This window comes from Scomber japonicus, chromosome 5 (genome assembly GCF_027409825.1).
Source record: "Scomber japonicus isolate fScoJap1 chromosome 5, fScoJap1.pri, whole genome shotgun sequence".
Taxonomy (NCBI): Eukaryota; Metazoa; Chordata; class Actinopteri; order Scombriformes; family Scombridae; genus Scomber; species Scomber japonicus.
Window position 1 is genome coordinate 32268996 of NC_070582.1, and position 16010 is coordinate 32285005.

General features: G+C 37.7%; 3 protein-coding genes across 3 annotated transcripts; 1 reads left to right on the plus strand and 2 right to left on the minus strand.

Annotated features, from left to right (window-relative positions):
- The first annotated feature begins 1039 nt into the window (after window positions 1–1039).
- On the plus strand, window positions 1040–5747 carry tigara (TP53 induced glycolysis regulatory phosphatase a). The gene is made up of 6 exons (XM_053319521.1): window positions 1040–1105; window positions 2609–2646; window positions 2848–2969; window positions 3870–3947; window positions 4037–4147; window positions 5226–5747. Exons 1-6 carry the CDS (start codon window positions 1068–1070, stop codon window positions 5613–5615), a joined length of 777 nt encoding a protein of 258 aa, XP_053175496.1. The 5' UTR covers window positions 1040–1067; the 3' UTR covers window positions 5616–5747.
- Window positions 5748–6987: 1240 nt separating this feature from the next.
- On the minus strand, window positions 6988–8903 carry LOC128358647 (fibroblast growth factor 23-like). Its single transcript, XM_053318987.1, has 3 exons — window positions 8645–8903; window positions 8156–8259; window positions 6988–8011 (listed from the first exon to the last, which is right to left on the minus strand). The coding sequence occupies exons 1-3, from the start codon at window positions 8850–8852 to the stop codon at window positions 7580–7582; spliced, it is 744 nt and encodes a 247-aa protein (XP_053174962.1). The 5' UTR covers window positions 8853–8903; the 3' UTR covers window positions 6988–7579.
- Window positions 8904–11952: 3049 nt separating this feature from the next.
- On the minus strand, window positions 11953–13941 carry LOC128358691 (fibroblast growth factor 23-like). Its single transcript, XM_053319045.1, has 3 exons — window positions 13676–13941; window positions 13319–13422; window positions 11953–13196 (listed from the first exon to the last, which is right to left on the minus strand). The coding sequence occupies exons 1-3, from the start codon at window positions 13884–13886 to the stop codon at window positions 12765–12767; spliced, it is 747 nt and encodes a 248-aa protein (XP_053175020.1). The 5' UTR covers window positions 13887–13941; the 3' UTR covers window positions 11953–12764.
- Window positions 13942–16010: the final 2069 nt, after the last annotated feature.

A 16010-nucleotide genomic window follows, 5' to 3' on the forward strand; every position in this document is an offset into this window, starting at 1 on the left:
AGTTCAATACTTTCTTGTGTAAAATCTGACATCTTATAAAAATGTATGTGTGTATTAAAATGTAGTTTGTCAAGTGAATTTTTATTAAATGTAATGTCATTTGACTTAGCATTATTATTTTATTAATATAATTTAGTGTCATTTGATACTTTTAATTTAAATTAATTCATTTATTTTACTGTATCTAATGTATAACAGAATAGAATAGTCTTTGTCATTGTACAAGTACAACGAAATTTAAAGCAATTCTTATGGTACCATAAGTAAGATTTAAAAAAAGAAAGAAGGTGCTTATAAAAGAAAAAAATTTAAAAAGTAATTAGTACTAAAAGGAAGGTAAAAACACACAATACAGACATACAAGACATTCCACATGCTGCCATCAATATTAGACAATTCCCCTTAATATTACACATGCAATTGTTGTTGCAGCTATTACAGGATGAGGTTTTTGGAGCATTTAGAGCAGTTATTGACTTAGAGTAAAACTCCTTTTTACAAATCTGCTCATCTGTGTTTTAACTGTCCTGTAACGTCTGCCTGAGCAAAGCAGTTCAGAGTGTGTCCTGGGTGGGATGGATCTTTGAGGAGACTGTGGGTCTTTTTGAGACTGTAGGACTTGTAGAGATTTTCCAGGGAGGGGAGAGGGCACCTGATGATTTTCTGGGCTGTGGTGATGAACCTCTGGAGCGCCTTCCTCTCTGCTACTGAGCAGTTTCTGAGTCAGGTGGTTCTTCCTAAGATGTAATTAACCTAATTTAATACAATATATTTGAATCAAATCAATGTTTTATCTTCACACACACAAGCGCATGTTTGTACATATTATAATTTAGTTTCATTTTATACAGTAGGTTAACATCAGGAAGAGACAGTAAAGTGAGGTGCCCTTCTTTTTAAATGGAGCCCCTGCCCCTCCTGTCTGTGAACGCACCTGCATCTTCCTGTGCATGCGGTGACTTCCTCTCAGGCGCCCAGAAGTGACTCGAGACTTTCACCGTCAGTGCAGAGAAAGTACCCGACAGTTAATGCGTAGGGTTAGTTACTTTGTCCCTAATCTCCACAGCATGACAGAGTTTACATTTGGGATCACATTCGTGCGACAGTAAGTGCAGTTGACATCATTATAATAAAGGTTAACCGCAGCACAGGCTGTTGCTGCTGGTCATCTAGTTAAATGCTGCATACAATGTGTTAATATTGATAAATTCATGTGGACGACATTAATTTATAGTTGATAGCCAACATGTTGAGCTTGTGTGTAGTTTATAATACATGGTTGTTTAGTCTGCAGCATGCATGTGAGCTATAGGTTAGATGTCACAAACACCTCAGCTGTGTCACATGACAGCCTGGCTATTTATACTGCACTCTAATTTTGTAATAATATCAGTGCACCAGGGAGGTATAAGAGATTCATACTAACTGAAAGTAAGGACCCCTTACCCTCATGAAGGGAGGGCTTACTGACAGACCTGTGTGCTTGTATACAGCTTTTGGAAATTCGCACTTCTTGCTCTCGTTTTCATTCTCTTCCTCCCCCTGTTGCATAGGTTTTCATTAAGTTTGATTTTCAAAGCTTCACTGGTCAGTTTTGGCACTTCCTCAGACCATGACACAGCTGCATGGTGCTTTAACAACACCGGCATTACTGTCAGGAGGACTTTGTCCGGGCTGGAGCGCCACTGTCGCACTTAATTTGTTGTTGAATTCTTTTTTTGAAGTTCCTGGACTGGAGATACTATTGTTACACTTTTTTCGGGGGGAGGGGGGCGTCATCTCACCCGTGGCTACACCCTATGTACCTTTTTACTCATTCTCGTTGTCCCAGACACACTTCAGAAGTTCAGTCTGTGATCTGTGGACACTGCAGTGCATCAAAATGGCCACCAGGGGTCAGAATGAAAGTATCAACCTTACAGTCAGTGGGATTAATGAATTCTGGATCTAATGCCAAGCAAATTTGTCATGGTAATAATGTTTTATAATGATAAACAATCCTTTTGGGTTACGAATCCACTTCCTTCCTAATATATTTTGTTTGTGGGTCACAAATGGAACCAATAAAACTAAATGAAGCATTTCTATCAATTGAGTACATATCAGTAATGTTACATGATAATGTGAAGAGGATTTACACAAAACTACAATCCATACAATACTGCTATAAGTGGTTAACACCACAGTAGAGCTGAAATGATGAGTTGGTTGACAGAAATTTTTAATTAATAGATTTATATTTGAGGATTTACAACTTTTGTCTTAAAAAAACTATGGATATTTGGGCTTTGTATTGCTGGGTGGACAAAAACAAACATTTGAAGATGTCACCTTGAGTTTTAGGTAAAAGCCATTTTAAACCATTTTATGACATAGATTAAACAATTACTGAAAAAAATAATTGAACAAATTGATAACGAAAATAATTGTTGCAGCTGCCAGACAAGTTCACATTTGCCCTACTGACAGGTGCCCGAGCAGAGCAGCTAGGCAAATATAAGATAATAATCCTGCATGAAATCTAACATTAGACTTTATGAGTTTTCTTCAAATGTTTATGACAAAATTCCCTGTGTTTTGACTTTAATAAATCATTTATTTCCTGCAGTGGGGAGACGCAGTATAATAAAGATGGCGTGCTTCAAGGTACTGTATGATTGAAATTAACTGTACAATCAAAATGATGCAAATGACTTTTTGTGTAGATATCAGCTGTACATTGACAAAAAAGGTGTTGTTTAAAAGAATGTAAATTTATCATGTCTTTGTTTGTTTTCTAAAGCGTGCTCTCCATGTCTCCATCTTGTTTTCATCTTCACCTCTTCCTTCTCCTCTTCCTCCACCCAGGCCAGACTATTGACTCAGACTTGTCAGAGATTGGGCTGCAGCAGGCTGAGGCTGCGGGATGCTACCTGAAAGATGTTAAATTCCACAACGTATTTGTCAGCAGTATGCTGCGAGCCCGGCAGGTACGATGCTTTAGTTTCACTGTGGGAGTGAAAAAAGAAAAAAGAAATCAAAACATGGCAGAGAAACATTAATTTTACTGTATAATTACATGAAACGTCTATTTACTGTGTGAAGATATATTGGAGTAATGGCTCTGGAACAGAATTAAGCCACACTCCGTGTGTGTGTGTGTGTGTGTGTGTGTGTGTGTGTGTGTGTGTGTGTGTGTGTGTGTGTGTGTGTGTGTGTGTTATGTGTGTGTGTGTGTGTGTGTGTATCTGAGCTTCTGTTCTTTGTTTTGGTTGTCGCACCAGCCACGCATGTGTGTTAGTTCATGGGGGTCCCTTCATGTCCTCTTAGATGACAGCCACGTCACAAACTTTCTCAAATTACATTTAAACAGTAGAATCTTGATCCACATTTGATCAGCACTGCCTAGTTTGACAGTTTGATCTGAGTTGCATGAGTTATGTCTTTTTTTTTCTCCAACTTTATTGAGAGACATTTGATTTGGTCTGAGATGTTGGTGCTATAGTGCGACATCTAGTGGTTGAATGTGTGTATTTGACAACCTCTCACATTGGGATATTTATTACACAGGTGTAAATCATGAATAACCTGAATTATCTGTCTTCAAATCAAATAACTGAGAAGGGTTTAGTTCAGTTTATTAGGATCCCCATTAGACAAATATACACAATACAAATCAAGAACAAATTAAAAGAAAATAACAATGGACCATGTTTTAACATCATGAAGTGAAATGGTGAAGAAAAGAAATAAAAAAATGTTTAAAAAGTAATCTCTGATTAGGGGATAGAGAGGCTAGAAGTATAATTCTTTCTAGCAGAGGGGCAACAACAGATGGTTTTCTCTTCAGTCATATTAATATAAGATGATTGTGTGTTTTGTACTTCCAGACTGCAGAAATGATATTGAAACACAACAGCAGTTGTTCTGGTCTACCAATGGCATGTGACCCTTTACTGAAAGAGGTGGTGAGTGGCACTTATTTATTTTCTCCTTTACATATTTACTTATTAATAAATACCCTGACTCATCCAGTGAGTGACTTGCTGTTTTGTAGAACTTTGGGGTTGCTGAGGGGGGGCGAATGCAGGACGTGAAAGATATGGCCAAGGCAGCTGGTCAGTCATTTCCAGGCTTCACCCCTCCAGAGGGAGAGACTCAGGAGCAGGTGAGGCTGTTGTGTCTCAGAAAAAGTTGATGCAACTGTTTCTATGTCATGTCATCATTTGTTCCCAGAAATTCAAATAGTTGTGTGTCGGTCTCTTATCACTCTGACTTCTTGTTAGTTGGGATATTTTCACACAGTTTATTGTTGGTAGAGCATGTTGTGCTCTGAAAATACTGTACTATAACTAATCTTTTTATTTGTTTACTTGGTGAGTAACTAACTGATTTACATATTTTAATACGCTACCATGAATAATCCAACACTGAAAAATCACAGCATCAAGGCTGACAGATGTGTTGTACTGCTTTGCTATCAGTATTTAAATCAGACTCTTCCCCACACTTTATAACCTTGTCCTGATATTAAATGTCTTAATTTTCAAGAATTAGTTACACAAAAAAGATTAACCTTTTACTATTCATCTGTGCTTTTGGGAGCATTTGGGTGGTGGTAGAAATAACCAAAAATGTTGTGTCTTTGTGCAGGGCCATTAACCTCTAGGGGCAGTAAAACATATCTAAAATGATGTAATATTGTTAATCATATTTGGTCATTTTTTGGAAGTAAACCTTTAATGTTAAGACCATCTTAGACCATAGATTTGAAAAAATGGAAAACTGGACACTACTTTTCTGCCACTAGATGGTAGAAACCTTCTCACTCAGCCACTTGCGCTGCAAGGGGCGTCGTAAGGAGGGATGTTCTATTTAAGAGATAAGCTTCATCCATTAGATCCTGGCTTGGACGTTAACTCTGGTCCAGCCCAGTGCGTGACCAGAACATCATGATGATGATGCAGATATACAAAGATAGATTTGACGTAAGCACTGAGCGTCCCAATCAGTGTGGGCTACAGGCCTCCCTCCCAGTTCTCCTAAAAGAGTTACAGGTTGTTGAGTCAGGATCAAACTGGAGTTGGTATGTGTGTTTTTGACAGAAAATCTTGTGACTTTGTTGTAGTGTTTTGAACACAAGAACGTTTAACTTGGAGTTGGAGTAGTTGCATGTGCTCACACTTCCATGCTGTTAAAAGAAAAAACACAAGGTGCAGTGTATAACTGGTTTTTACTCTGTTCAGGTGAAGGAACGGTTCAAAAAGTTTTGGGAGAAAATGCTCCAGCAAATCCAATCCGAACATTGGCTTGACAGAGGTGAGGGTGAAAGTGCCGTAGCTGTGACACCACAACCATCTCCTGTGGAGGGAAAGGCAGACGATGGGGTCAAAGGTGTTCCTGTCCATGTACTGGTGGTCACCCATGGGGCTTACATGTGTGTGGCAATGCGCTACTTTGTGGAGGAGTTACATTGCCCATTACCTGAGGGTTTTGACAAAACACGTATGTTCTCTGTAAGTCCGAACACAGGCCTCTGTCGGTTTATACTAACCTTGAGGAAAGATAAGGACACTCTCAAATCATCAGGGATCCACTGTGTGTTCATGCACAGGGCGGACCATATTAAAAAGTAGGAGCTGCATGTATCAAGGTTTAGAGGTTAACCCTAACCCTTACGAAATGTATGGGAGTACAATGTGGAAAAACTCACAGAAAGTTTACAATTTACATTATGTATTTATTTATGCATTCTGTATTTATTTTACATTTGGTCAATGTAAAATACAATTTATTTAACTTTTTTTGATGGATTGATGGATGAACAATGAAGTTTTTTTTACTTCTAGTTCTTTGTAAGCATGTTAGTGAAAGGGGAGGAAAAAAGGTGAATTTAGTGAAAGAAAAATATTAGGTCCTGTTTATTACTGTGCAGTTTACCAAGTGGAAACATCTTTTTTTAAACCATTGTGCACCTAAATTCATTTAATTCATAATTCATGTAGTAAATTACAAAGATAAAGACTTAGACATATAATCTATTTAGATGATTTTATACATCAACTGTCAATAAAACTTCTTAATTCAGGATTTGAGTGCTGTTTCATGATTTGGTCATCATCACTTTGTGACATTCTGGTTGTTCATTACTGTAAATGTGGGCAGCTTTGTGCTATAATGAGTCTGTGTTTCTATATTTAACCTCCAGGATTTCGTAGGAACACAGCAGAGATGCAGCTGTGTTGACTTTTGGGAAATCAGTGACTCTTTCATTGTTGCGAATTAACACTCCGGGTCAACAAGGACAAATATATTCCAAAACCTTGTGTGTTGTACTGATCCTCTTAGGGTAGGATATGACCTTTTAGTGGATTGCATGTCTTTTTCTGATAAAATACCCCCCCCCCCAAAAAAAACAAAAACAAAAAAAAAAACACCTGTTTCTCATTTTTTCTTTGATATATTTAAAAATCTAAATGTAGAATTGATGCTAAATAACAAAGTATGTTTTGACCTCATTGGCTTCTCTATTTGTATCTTGAAAACTGATTTGATAGGTGATTTTATTTTCATTTAGGCATTTCCAGTATTTGCCAGTTACATAACACATTTTGTTAAGTTCAGGTTATTCCTTCATGCTGTTTCACATGTGCAAATGTTCCTGAGTAGATTCATACATGTCTGTGAAATCACTGTTGTCAAAAATGTAGCGCATGTCACTGAAATTTATGCTCTTTTTTTTTAAGCTACTTAAAGTAAAAAAAATACAAGCAGACTGATAAATGCTAGAACAGTTACCATTTAATTTTTTCACATCAGAAATAACACAACATGAAATATATAAATAATAAAACAGTAGACTAAGAAGGAAATTATTTTACATATTTCAATAAATAAATATATTTTTCATTCCTGTGACTTATTGGTGTCCGGCACCTGACATAATTATAGATCCTATTTATGAATGGCTGCACACAGAAGATGGTTTCTTTCAGTAACAACAGTATGTACTGGTCGATCTCTGTTCATTCAACTCCTTATGAAACATTACTGTGTCAACACGTATTTTGCATAAATATTCATAATTACTCACAGATTACACATTTTTACATATACAAAACAAACATTGCCACATCTGGCCCGAGGTTTAAAATTTAACTAACAAAAGAGGTTAAAGGACAGCAGGACGCTGGACCAAACTTGCCTCATGATTATGTCAAATGTTGCCAAACTTCTCCTTCATCAGCTATTCAAACAGAAGATCTGCACAAGCTGCAGTGATGTAACATGGTTTGTGAGGACATTAACAGGCCATATTGCCATAAACACAAATTCTGTAGATTTTTATTTCTTTTTTTTGTGATGTTTTATTAAACACTATGTCCTCTTCCTAAAAATTGTTAGATATTTAATGATTTCATGCCACTTTCCAGTGTCAGCCCTTTGTTGGACATTCTGTGGCTCCCATTCATTCTGCAGTCCACAAATGGAGGACAACGTGTACTCATTCACACTATACAGTCAAAAACAAAGTTTTCAGAACAAACAACGACTTGCAGCCTCTCTTAACTTTTCACCTTTTATACCCAAGTTCAGTATCTTAGTTCTGTTGCGCCTGGTCTGCAATATTAGTCTTGACGGGACTTTCAGGCCCGTTGGGCTGTAAGACCCGCAAGGGGTCATCACAGGAGGTGATGGTCTCTTTGGACACAGCGCCAGCCTGGTCCTGTTCAGGCTGTCTATGATTTGCATCTTTGTGATGTTTGATAGAATGTGAGGGACGTGACTGTGATCTTAATGGGTCAGAGGGGTTCACCTCGTGACTCCTCCTCTGTCTCTTTACCAAAGGACCCAGGAACCTCTTCAGCAGGTGGGCTGAGGTGGGTTCAGGTTGCTTCTGGTGAACAACTTGCAGCTCAGCTCCCACCAGTTTGAGCATCTGGCCCCCACTTGTAGAATAAAACACATTGCGGTGGTTCACCAAATCTAACCAAATGCGCTGGAAAAGGCAGTCTTCTCTGTCCTTTTGTCTCTGTAGTAATAGTAGTAGGAAAAAATAGACAAATACAAAAATTTAAATATGAATACAAATACAAAATATTTTAGATTACTGTTTTTTTCTGCAGTCATTTTTTCTGACTTCACTCAAATGAAGTGCATTGTAAAAGATACTCACAGAGGTGTACAGCTCTCCCTCTAAGTCCATGCAGAGAAAGCGTTTTCTTCTCAAGTCAAATATTGACACAAAGTTGCTTGTATCTGTTCTTACTGGCAAAATAACTGCAAGAAAACAGATTTAAACATAACACCATCAGTTAAATGAAAAAAGGACATACTGAAAAATGTATTTCACATGTTGTAGATTTAGAATAGTTTTAGAAAGGTGTTGGCTGCCAGAAATCTTGCTTGTTTGTTTTGGTGACATGCAAAAAAATCATTTGGACGCTCAAAGTATCAAAATACACTTTTACGTTTTTTCAGAATATATCATACAAAAAATATTTCCAAACTTTCATCCTTATGTACAAATTATATCTTTTTTCTTTCAAAATACTTTTGGACATGTGAAATATGTAAATGTGTTAATTAGATGAATGAATATATTAAATAATTTACAACATCTTAACAGCTACTGTCTGAAATGACTTCATATAGGCCAACTTACCCAGAAAGTCACGGTGAATGCCTTTTCTCATTGAACTGCTTAGCTCCAGATAGAAACGTTCCATACCGGCTGGTGTATCTGCATGTGCTCCTGTATTAAGGCTGCTCTGCTGATGTAGTAGCTGTCGTGGATCCTGGAGCCTCGGTTTACAATCCACTGGTACAGACACATGTACAGCAATCAGGAAAAGTGAGAAAAAAGGTTGCATGATCAATGGGGATGCCGTGCTGTCTTTACTCTAGCAGAACAAATGCTCAGGTTGGTGTTTGGGCAGCTACTGGAGGAGGAGAAAGTCCAACAGGCCTTTTAAACAGACGCAACTGTTTCTATGTCATGTCATCATTTGTTCCCAGATATTCAAATAGTTGTGTGTCGGTCTCCTATCACTCTGACTTCTTGTTAGTTGGGGTATTTTCACACAGTTTCTTGTTGGTAGAGCATGTTGTGCTCTGAAAATACTGTAATATAACTAATCTTTTTATTTGTTTACTTGGTGAGTGACTAACTGATTTACATATTTTAATACGCTACCATGAATAATCCAACACTGAAAAATCACAGCATCATGGCTGACAGATGTGTTGTACTGCTTTGCTATCAGTATTTAAATCAGACTGTATAACACACTGTATAACCTTGTCCTGATATTAAATGTCTTCATTTTCAAGAATTAGTTACACAAAAAAGATTAACCTTTTACTATTCATCTGTGCTTTTGGGACCAAAAATGTTGTGTCTTTGTGCAGGGCCATTAACCTCTAGGGGCAGTAAAACATATCTAAAATGATGTAATATTGTTAATCATATTTGGTCAGTTTTTGGAAGTAAACCTTTAATGTTAAGACCATCTTAGGTCATAGTATTGAAAAAATGGAAAACTGGACACTACTTTTCTGCCACTAGATGGCAGAAAAGGCTAACTTCCTCACTCAGCCACCAGCTCCGCAAGGATGTGAGGTGGTATGTCATGGCCTCTTTACATCCATAGGCTTGTATTTCTTCTGTATCTGCCAGAGCACTTGGTGTGAATCAGGGGGATCAAAGTACATGCCCTTCTGCTGTCAAACAACTGCAGAGTGTTCGTCACTGCCCCTGATTAAAAAGTCACCACTTTGTGTTATTTGTGTGAGAGGTTGTGTGTGTGTATGTGAATGTGTGGGGGCGTCGGAAGGAGGGATGTTCTATTTAAGAGATACCTCGTCAGGCTTCATCCATTAGATCCTGGCTTGGACGTTAACTCTGGTCCAGCCCAGTGCGTGACCAGAACATCATGATGATGATGCAGATTTACAAAGATAGATTTGACGTAAGCACTGAGCGTCCCAATCAGTGTGGGCTACAGGCCTCCCTCCCAGTTCTCCTAAACGAGTTACAGGTTGTTGAGTCAGGATCAAACTGGAGTTGGTATGTGTGTTTTTGACAGGAAATCTTGTGACTTTGTTGTAGTGTTTTGAACACAAGAACTTTTAACTTTTACCCCTCATAGTTGCATGTGCTCACACTTCCATGCTGTTGAAAGAAAAAACACAAGGTGCAGTGTATAACTGGTTTTTACTCTGTTCAGGTGAAGGAACGGTTCAAAAAGTTTTGGGAGAAAGTGCTCCAGCAAATCCAATCCGAACATTGGCTTGACAGAGGTGAGGGTGAAAGTGCCGTAGCTGTGACACCACAACCATCTCCTGTGGAGGGAAAGGCAGACGATGGGGTCAAAGGTGTTCCCGTCCATGTACTGGTGGTCACCCATGGGGCTTACATGTGTGTGGCAATGCGCTACTTTGTGGAGGAGTTACATTGCCCATTACCTGAGGGTTTTGACAAAACACGTATGTTCTCTGTAAGTCCGAACACAGGCCTCTGTCGGTTTATACTAACCTTGAGGAAAGATAAGGACACTCTCAAATCATCAGGGATCCACTGTGTGTTCATGCACAGGGCGGACCATATTAAAAAGTAGGAGCTGCATGTATCAAGGTTTAGAGGTTAACCCTAACCCTTACGAAATGTATGGGAGTACAATGTGGAAAAACTCACAGAAAGTTTACAATTTACATTATGTATTTATTTATGCATTCTGTATTTATTTTACATTTGGTCACTGTAAAACAATTTATTTAACTTTGAAATTGATGGATGAACAATGAAGTTTTTTTGCTTCTAGTTCTTTGTATGCATGTTAGTGAAAGGGGAGGAAAAAAGGTGAATTTAGTGAAAGAAAAATATTAGGTCCTGTTTATTACTGTGCAGTTTACCAAGTGGAAACATCTTTTCAAAAACCATTTTGCACCTAAATTCATTTAATTCATAATTCATGTATTAAATTACAAAGATAAAGACTTAGACATATAATCTATTTATATGATTTTATACATCAACTGTCAATAAAACTTCTTAATTCAGGATTTGAGTGCTGTTTCATGATTTGAGCACCTTCATGGTTCGTGGAGGATTTGTGTTGCAGGGCAATGTCATCATCACTTTGTGACATTCTGGTTGTTCATTACTGTAAATGTGGGCAGCTTTGTGCTATAATGAGTCTGTGTTTCTATATTTAACCTCCAGGAGTACGCAGGAACACAGAGCAGAGATGCAGCTGTGTTGACTTTTGGGAAATCAGTGACTCTTTCATTGTTGCGAATTAACACTTCGGGTCAACAAGGACAAATATATTCCAAAACCTTGTGTGTTGTACTGATCCTCTTAGGGTAGGATATGACCTTTTAGTATCAGTAAAACATAATATCTTCAATATCAGAATTAAGAGATTGTACAACATGCAACGACTGAAGTGGATTGCATTACAAAACCCTTCACAGATTGAACCCCTATTGTTGATATAGCTGTTGCATGTTCCTGTATCAAAGTGGTATCTGTGGAGACTTGCCAATAGAGATAGATGTCTTTTTCTGCTAACCCCCCTCCCCCCAAAAAAACCCTCAAAAAAACAAAACAATATTTCTCATTTGTTCTCATTTTTTGTTTGACTGATATATTTAAAAATCAAAATGTAAAATTGACGCTAAATAACAAAGTATGTTTTGACCTCATTGGCTTCTCTATTTGTATCTTGAAAACTGATTTGATAGGTGATTTCTTCATTTAGGCATTTCCAGTATTTGCCAGTTACATAACACATTTTGTTAAGTTCAGGTTATTCCTTCATGCTGTTTCACATGTGCAAATGTTCCTGAGTAGATTCATACATGTCTGTGAAATCACTGTTGTCAAAAATGTAGCGCATGTCACTGAAATTTATGCTCTTTTTTTTTAAGCGACTTAAAGTAAAAAAAATACAAGCAGACTGATAAATGCTAGAACAGTTACCATTTATTTTCACATCAGAAATAACACAACATGAAATATATAAATAATAAAACAGTAGACTAAGAAGGAAATTATTTTACATATTTCAATAAATAAATATATTTTTCATTCCTGTGACTTATTGGTGTCCGGCACCTGGCATAATTATAGATCCTATTTATGAATGGCTGCACACAGAAGATGGTTTCTTTCAGTAACAACAGTATGTATTGGTCGATCTCTGTTCATTCAACTCCTTATGAAACATTACTGTGTCAACACGTATTTTGCATAAATATTCATAATTACTCACAGATTACACATTTTTACATATACAAAACAAACATTGCCACATCTGGCCCGAGGTTTAAAATTTAACTAACAAAAGAGGTTAAAGGACAGCAGGACGCTGGACCAAACTTGCCTCATGATTATGTCAAATGTTGCCAAACTTCTCCTTCATCAGCTATTCAAACAGAAGATCTGCACAAGCTGCAGTGATGTAACATGGTTTGTGAGGACATTAACAGGCCAAATTGCCATAAACACAAATTCTGTTGTTTTTTATTTCTTTTTTTTGTGATGTTTTATTAAACACTATGTCCTCTTCCCAAAAGTTGTTAGATATTTAATGATTTCATGCCACTTTCCAGTGTCAGCCCTTTGTTGGACATTCTGTGGCTCCCATTCATTCTGCAGTCCACAAATGGAGGACAACGTGTACTCATACACACTATACAGTCAAAAACAAAGTTTTCAGAACAAACAACGACTTGCAGCCTCTCTTAACTTTTCACCTTTTATACCCAAGTTCAGTATCTTAGTTCTGTTGCGCCCGGTCTGCAATATTGGTCTTGACGGGACTTTCAGGCCCGTTGGGCTGTAAGACCCGCAAGGGGTCATCACAGGAGGTGATGGTCTCTTTGGACACAGCGCCAGCCTGGTCCTGTTCAGGCTGTCTATGATTTGCATCTTTGTGATGTTTGATAGAATGTGAGGGACGTGACTGTGATCTTAATGGGTCAGAGGGGTTCACCTCGTGACTCCTCCTCTGTCTCTTTACCAAAGGACCCAGGAACCTCTTCAGCAGGTGGGCTGAGGTGGGTTCAGGTTGCTTCTGGTGAACAACTTGCAGCTCAGCTCCCACCAGTTTGAGCATCTGGCCCCCACTTGTAGAATAAAACACATTGCGGTGGTTCGCCAAATCTAACCAAATGCGCTGGAAAAGGCAGTCTTCTCTGTCCTTTTGTCTCTGTAGTAATAGTAGTAGGAAAAAATAGACAAATACAAAAATTTAAATATGAATACAAATACAAAATATTTTAGTTTTTTTCTGACTTCACTCAAATGAAGTGCTTTTTAAAACATACTCACAGAGGTGTACAGCTCTCCCTCTAAGTCCATGCAGAGAAAGCGTTTTCTTCTCAAGTCAAATATTGACACAAAGTTGCTTGTATCTGTTCTTACTGGCAAAATAACTGCAAGAAAACAGATTTAAACATAACACCATCAGTTAAATGAAAAAAGGACTGAAAAACATATTTTACATGTTGTGGATTTAGAATAGTTTTAGAAAGGCTGTCAGAAATCTTGCTTGTTTGTTTTGCAAAAAAATCCTTTGGACACTCAAAGTATCAAAATACACTTTTAAGTATTTTCAGAAATATATCATACACGTGAAATATGATGATGTAGATGAATGTATGAATTAAATAATGTATAACAACTTACCCAGAAAGTCACGGTGAATGCCTTTTCTTATTGAACTGCTTAGCTCCAGATAGAAACGTCCCATACCGGCTGGTGTATCTGCATGTGCTCCTGTATTAAGGCTGCTCTGCTGATGTAGTAGCTGTCGTGGATCCTGGAGCCTCGGTTTACAATCCACTGGTACAGACACATGTACAGCAATCAGGAAAAGTGAGAAGAAAGCTGGTTGCATGATCAATGGGGATGCCGTGCTGTCTTTACTCTAGCAGAACAAATGCTCAGGTTGGTGTTTGGGCAGCTACTGGAGGAGGAGAAAGTCCAACAGGCCTTTTAAACAGAGGGTCGATAAACCGGCTAACTCATTTACCAAAATGACACAAAGCCTGCCTGTTTTTCAGTGGTTAAGGGTTGCTGATGTGGAATTCCTGCAGTCTTGAACTCACAAGACACCATTTTATTATTATGAAGGAGTGCAATTGCTCCCTGAATGGAAATACCTTGATAGAAACCATATTTTTCTGCCTCCGACGGAAGTATAATTTACTGTACTGTTCTCTACTGTTTACTACTCTACTCTACTGTTTACTCTATGTGTTCAAACTTAAAGAAATCTAACACAATAAATAAGTGTAACTGTAGGCTAGAGCAGAGGAAAAAGGCTTCAGAGACAGCAAAGGCAAGGATGGAGAGGAGTGTTAATTCATCTTTACACATATGTGTCCATGGTCAAAAAGAAGGAGTTAGGTAAGAATAACAGGGTTCTCATATTTCATTTAAAGACTGTGTAAAGTGAATTCAGACATTTTCTTCTAAACACATTAAATAGGTCATAAATGTATTTCTGAAAAAGGTGTAAACAGCATTTCAACCATTTAGATTTGAATTGTGGAGCTAGGCTTCACAAACTGTGTTTCAAGATTTCTGTGTTCAGGATTTAGTGGGTGGGTCTGAAAATCACTGCTGCGTTAGCATAATCCCGCCCCTGCTGCTGTAGAGGTATAAATACATTCAGCACACACTACTACTACAGTCTACAGTTAGCCAGTTAGCTGAGTTAGCCGCTGAGTTAGCAGCAGAAAGCTCTCAGACCTAGCATCCATGTTTCTGGTAGAGGTGGTGACTTTGATTGACAGGTGACACTTGGTAGGGGGCGGGGTTTCAGTGGACTCGGCGGGCACTCCCACAGCACTTGGGAGCAGAGAAAGAGACTGAGTTTTACACAACTTTGAAGCCTAATTTCATATGTTTGGCGATTTTTTTAATTATTCAAATTTGGCAGGGTGGTTAACAACACACTTTTCTGTGGTATGTCAAACTCAGTACACATATTTATTCTTACTTTACACAGACTTTAAGGTTTATTGTTTGAAGCCTAAATCACAAGTCCACTACTCACAATGTGAATAAGAGAAACAATCTTTAAGAATGAAAAATACAGCAACTCCATGATATAGGTCAAATTTTTAAAAGTTATTTTATTTTATTTTTGTGCAGCTGGTACACATTTTTGCACATAGAGAGTGTTAAAGGTTATTGTGAAGCCTAATATTCAAATGTTGTATCATTCACTTTCAATAAATGAACAGAAATGATTATGGCTGTTATATTTTCATTTTAGATAACAGGAGATCATAATATAGTGTGATTGTAAATGTATTTTCACTATTATAATGTCAAATCTTAACATTACACATGAACAAACATACACTGGTGGTTCAAATTTGGCACGAACTACAAAGGAATACTTAAACCAGGTCAGAATATGAACAGTCTGTAAGGGTTAATTACTGATGCCTAATGAAGATTTTATTCCGATCGATCATGTTGCCCTAATGACTAATGAAAAGAGAAATTAGCGGGAGTGGTGCATCTGTGTGTGTGTGTGTGTGTGTGTGTGTGTGTGTGTGCACGCGCGTGTTTGTGTGTATTTTAGCCTTTATATATATCCATTGCAGATTGAGTAGACCTGTATATAAGGAGGAATGTGATTATTTATACAGCTTAAACATGTAGCCAACAAATCTTTTGCAGCAGCAGATGAGGAAGAAAAAGACAGGGCAGCAGACCTGCCAAAAAGAAGAGGGTCCATGTCCTCCAGAAGTTTTTAATGACCCTCTAAAGTCCCATATCATGCATTTTGCACAAAAAAATTGTAAGCATTGAACTGTTAAAATAAAATTCAATACATTGAACTTACCTGAGTTTTTATTTGCATGCCATTATGGTACTTGGCTACAATCCCCTATTAAGAATAATTAAATATGATGTGAAATATGATACACTGATATATTTACTCAAATGTTGCATATTCTCTGAAAAACAAAAAGCACTGAGAAGTCTGGAAATTAGGGTGTGG

Coding starts and splice junctions, on each gene's coding strand:
- LOC128358691 (XM_053319045.1), bottom strand. CDS start 13,886: ATGCAACCAGCTTTCTTCTCACTTTTCCTGATTGCTGTACATGTGTCT. Junction 13,423..13,675: donor CATTCACCGTGACTTTCTGG/GTAAGTTGTTAT, acceptor GTTTTCTTGCAG/TTATTTTGCCAGTAAGAACA. Junction 13,197..13,318: donor AGGGAGAGCTGTACACCTCT/GTGAGTATGTTT, acceptor CTATTACTACAG/AGACAAAAGGACAGAGAAGA.
- LOC128358647 (XM_053318987.1), bottom strand. CDS start 8,852: ATGCAACCTTTTTTCTCACTTTTCCTGATTGCTGTACATGTGTCTGTA. Junction 8,260..8,644: donor CATTCACCGTGACTTTCTGG/GTAAGTTGGCCT, acceptor GTTTTCTTGCAG/TTATTTTGCCAGTAAGAACA. Junction 8,012..8,155: donor AGGGAGAGCTGTACACCTCT/GTGAGTATCTTT, acceptor CTATTACTACAG/AGACAAAAGGACAGAGAAGA.
- tigara (XM_053319521.1), top strand. CDS start 1,068: ATGACAGAGTTTACATTTGGGATCACATTCGTGCGACA. Junction 2,647..2,847: donor TAAAGATGGCGTGCTTCAAG/GTACTGTATGAT, acceptor TCCTCCACCCAG/GCCAGACTATTGACTCAGAC. Junction 3,948..4,036: donor ACCCTTTACTGAAAGAGGTG/GTGAGTGGCACT, acceptor GCTGTTTTGTAG/AACTTTGGGGTTGCTGAGGG.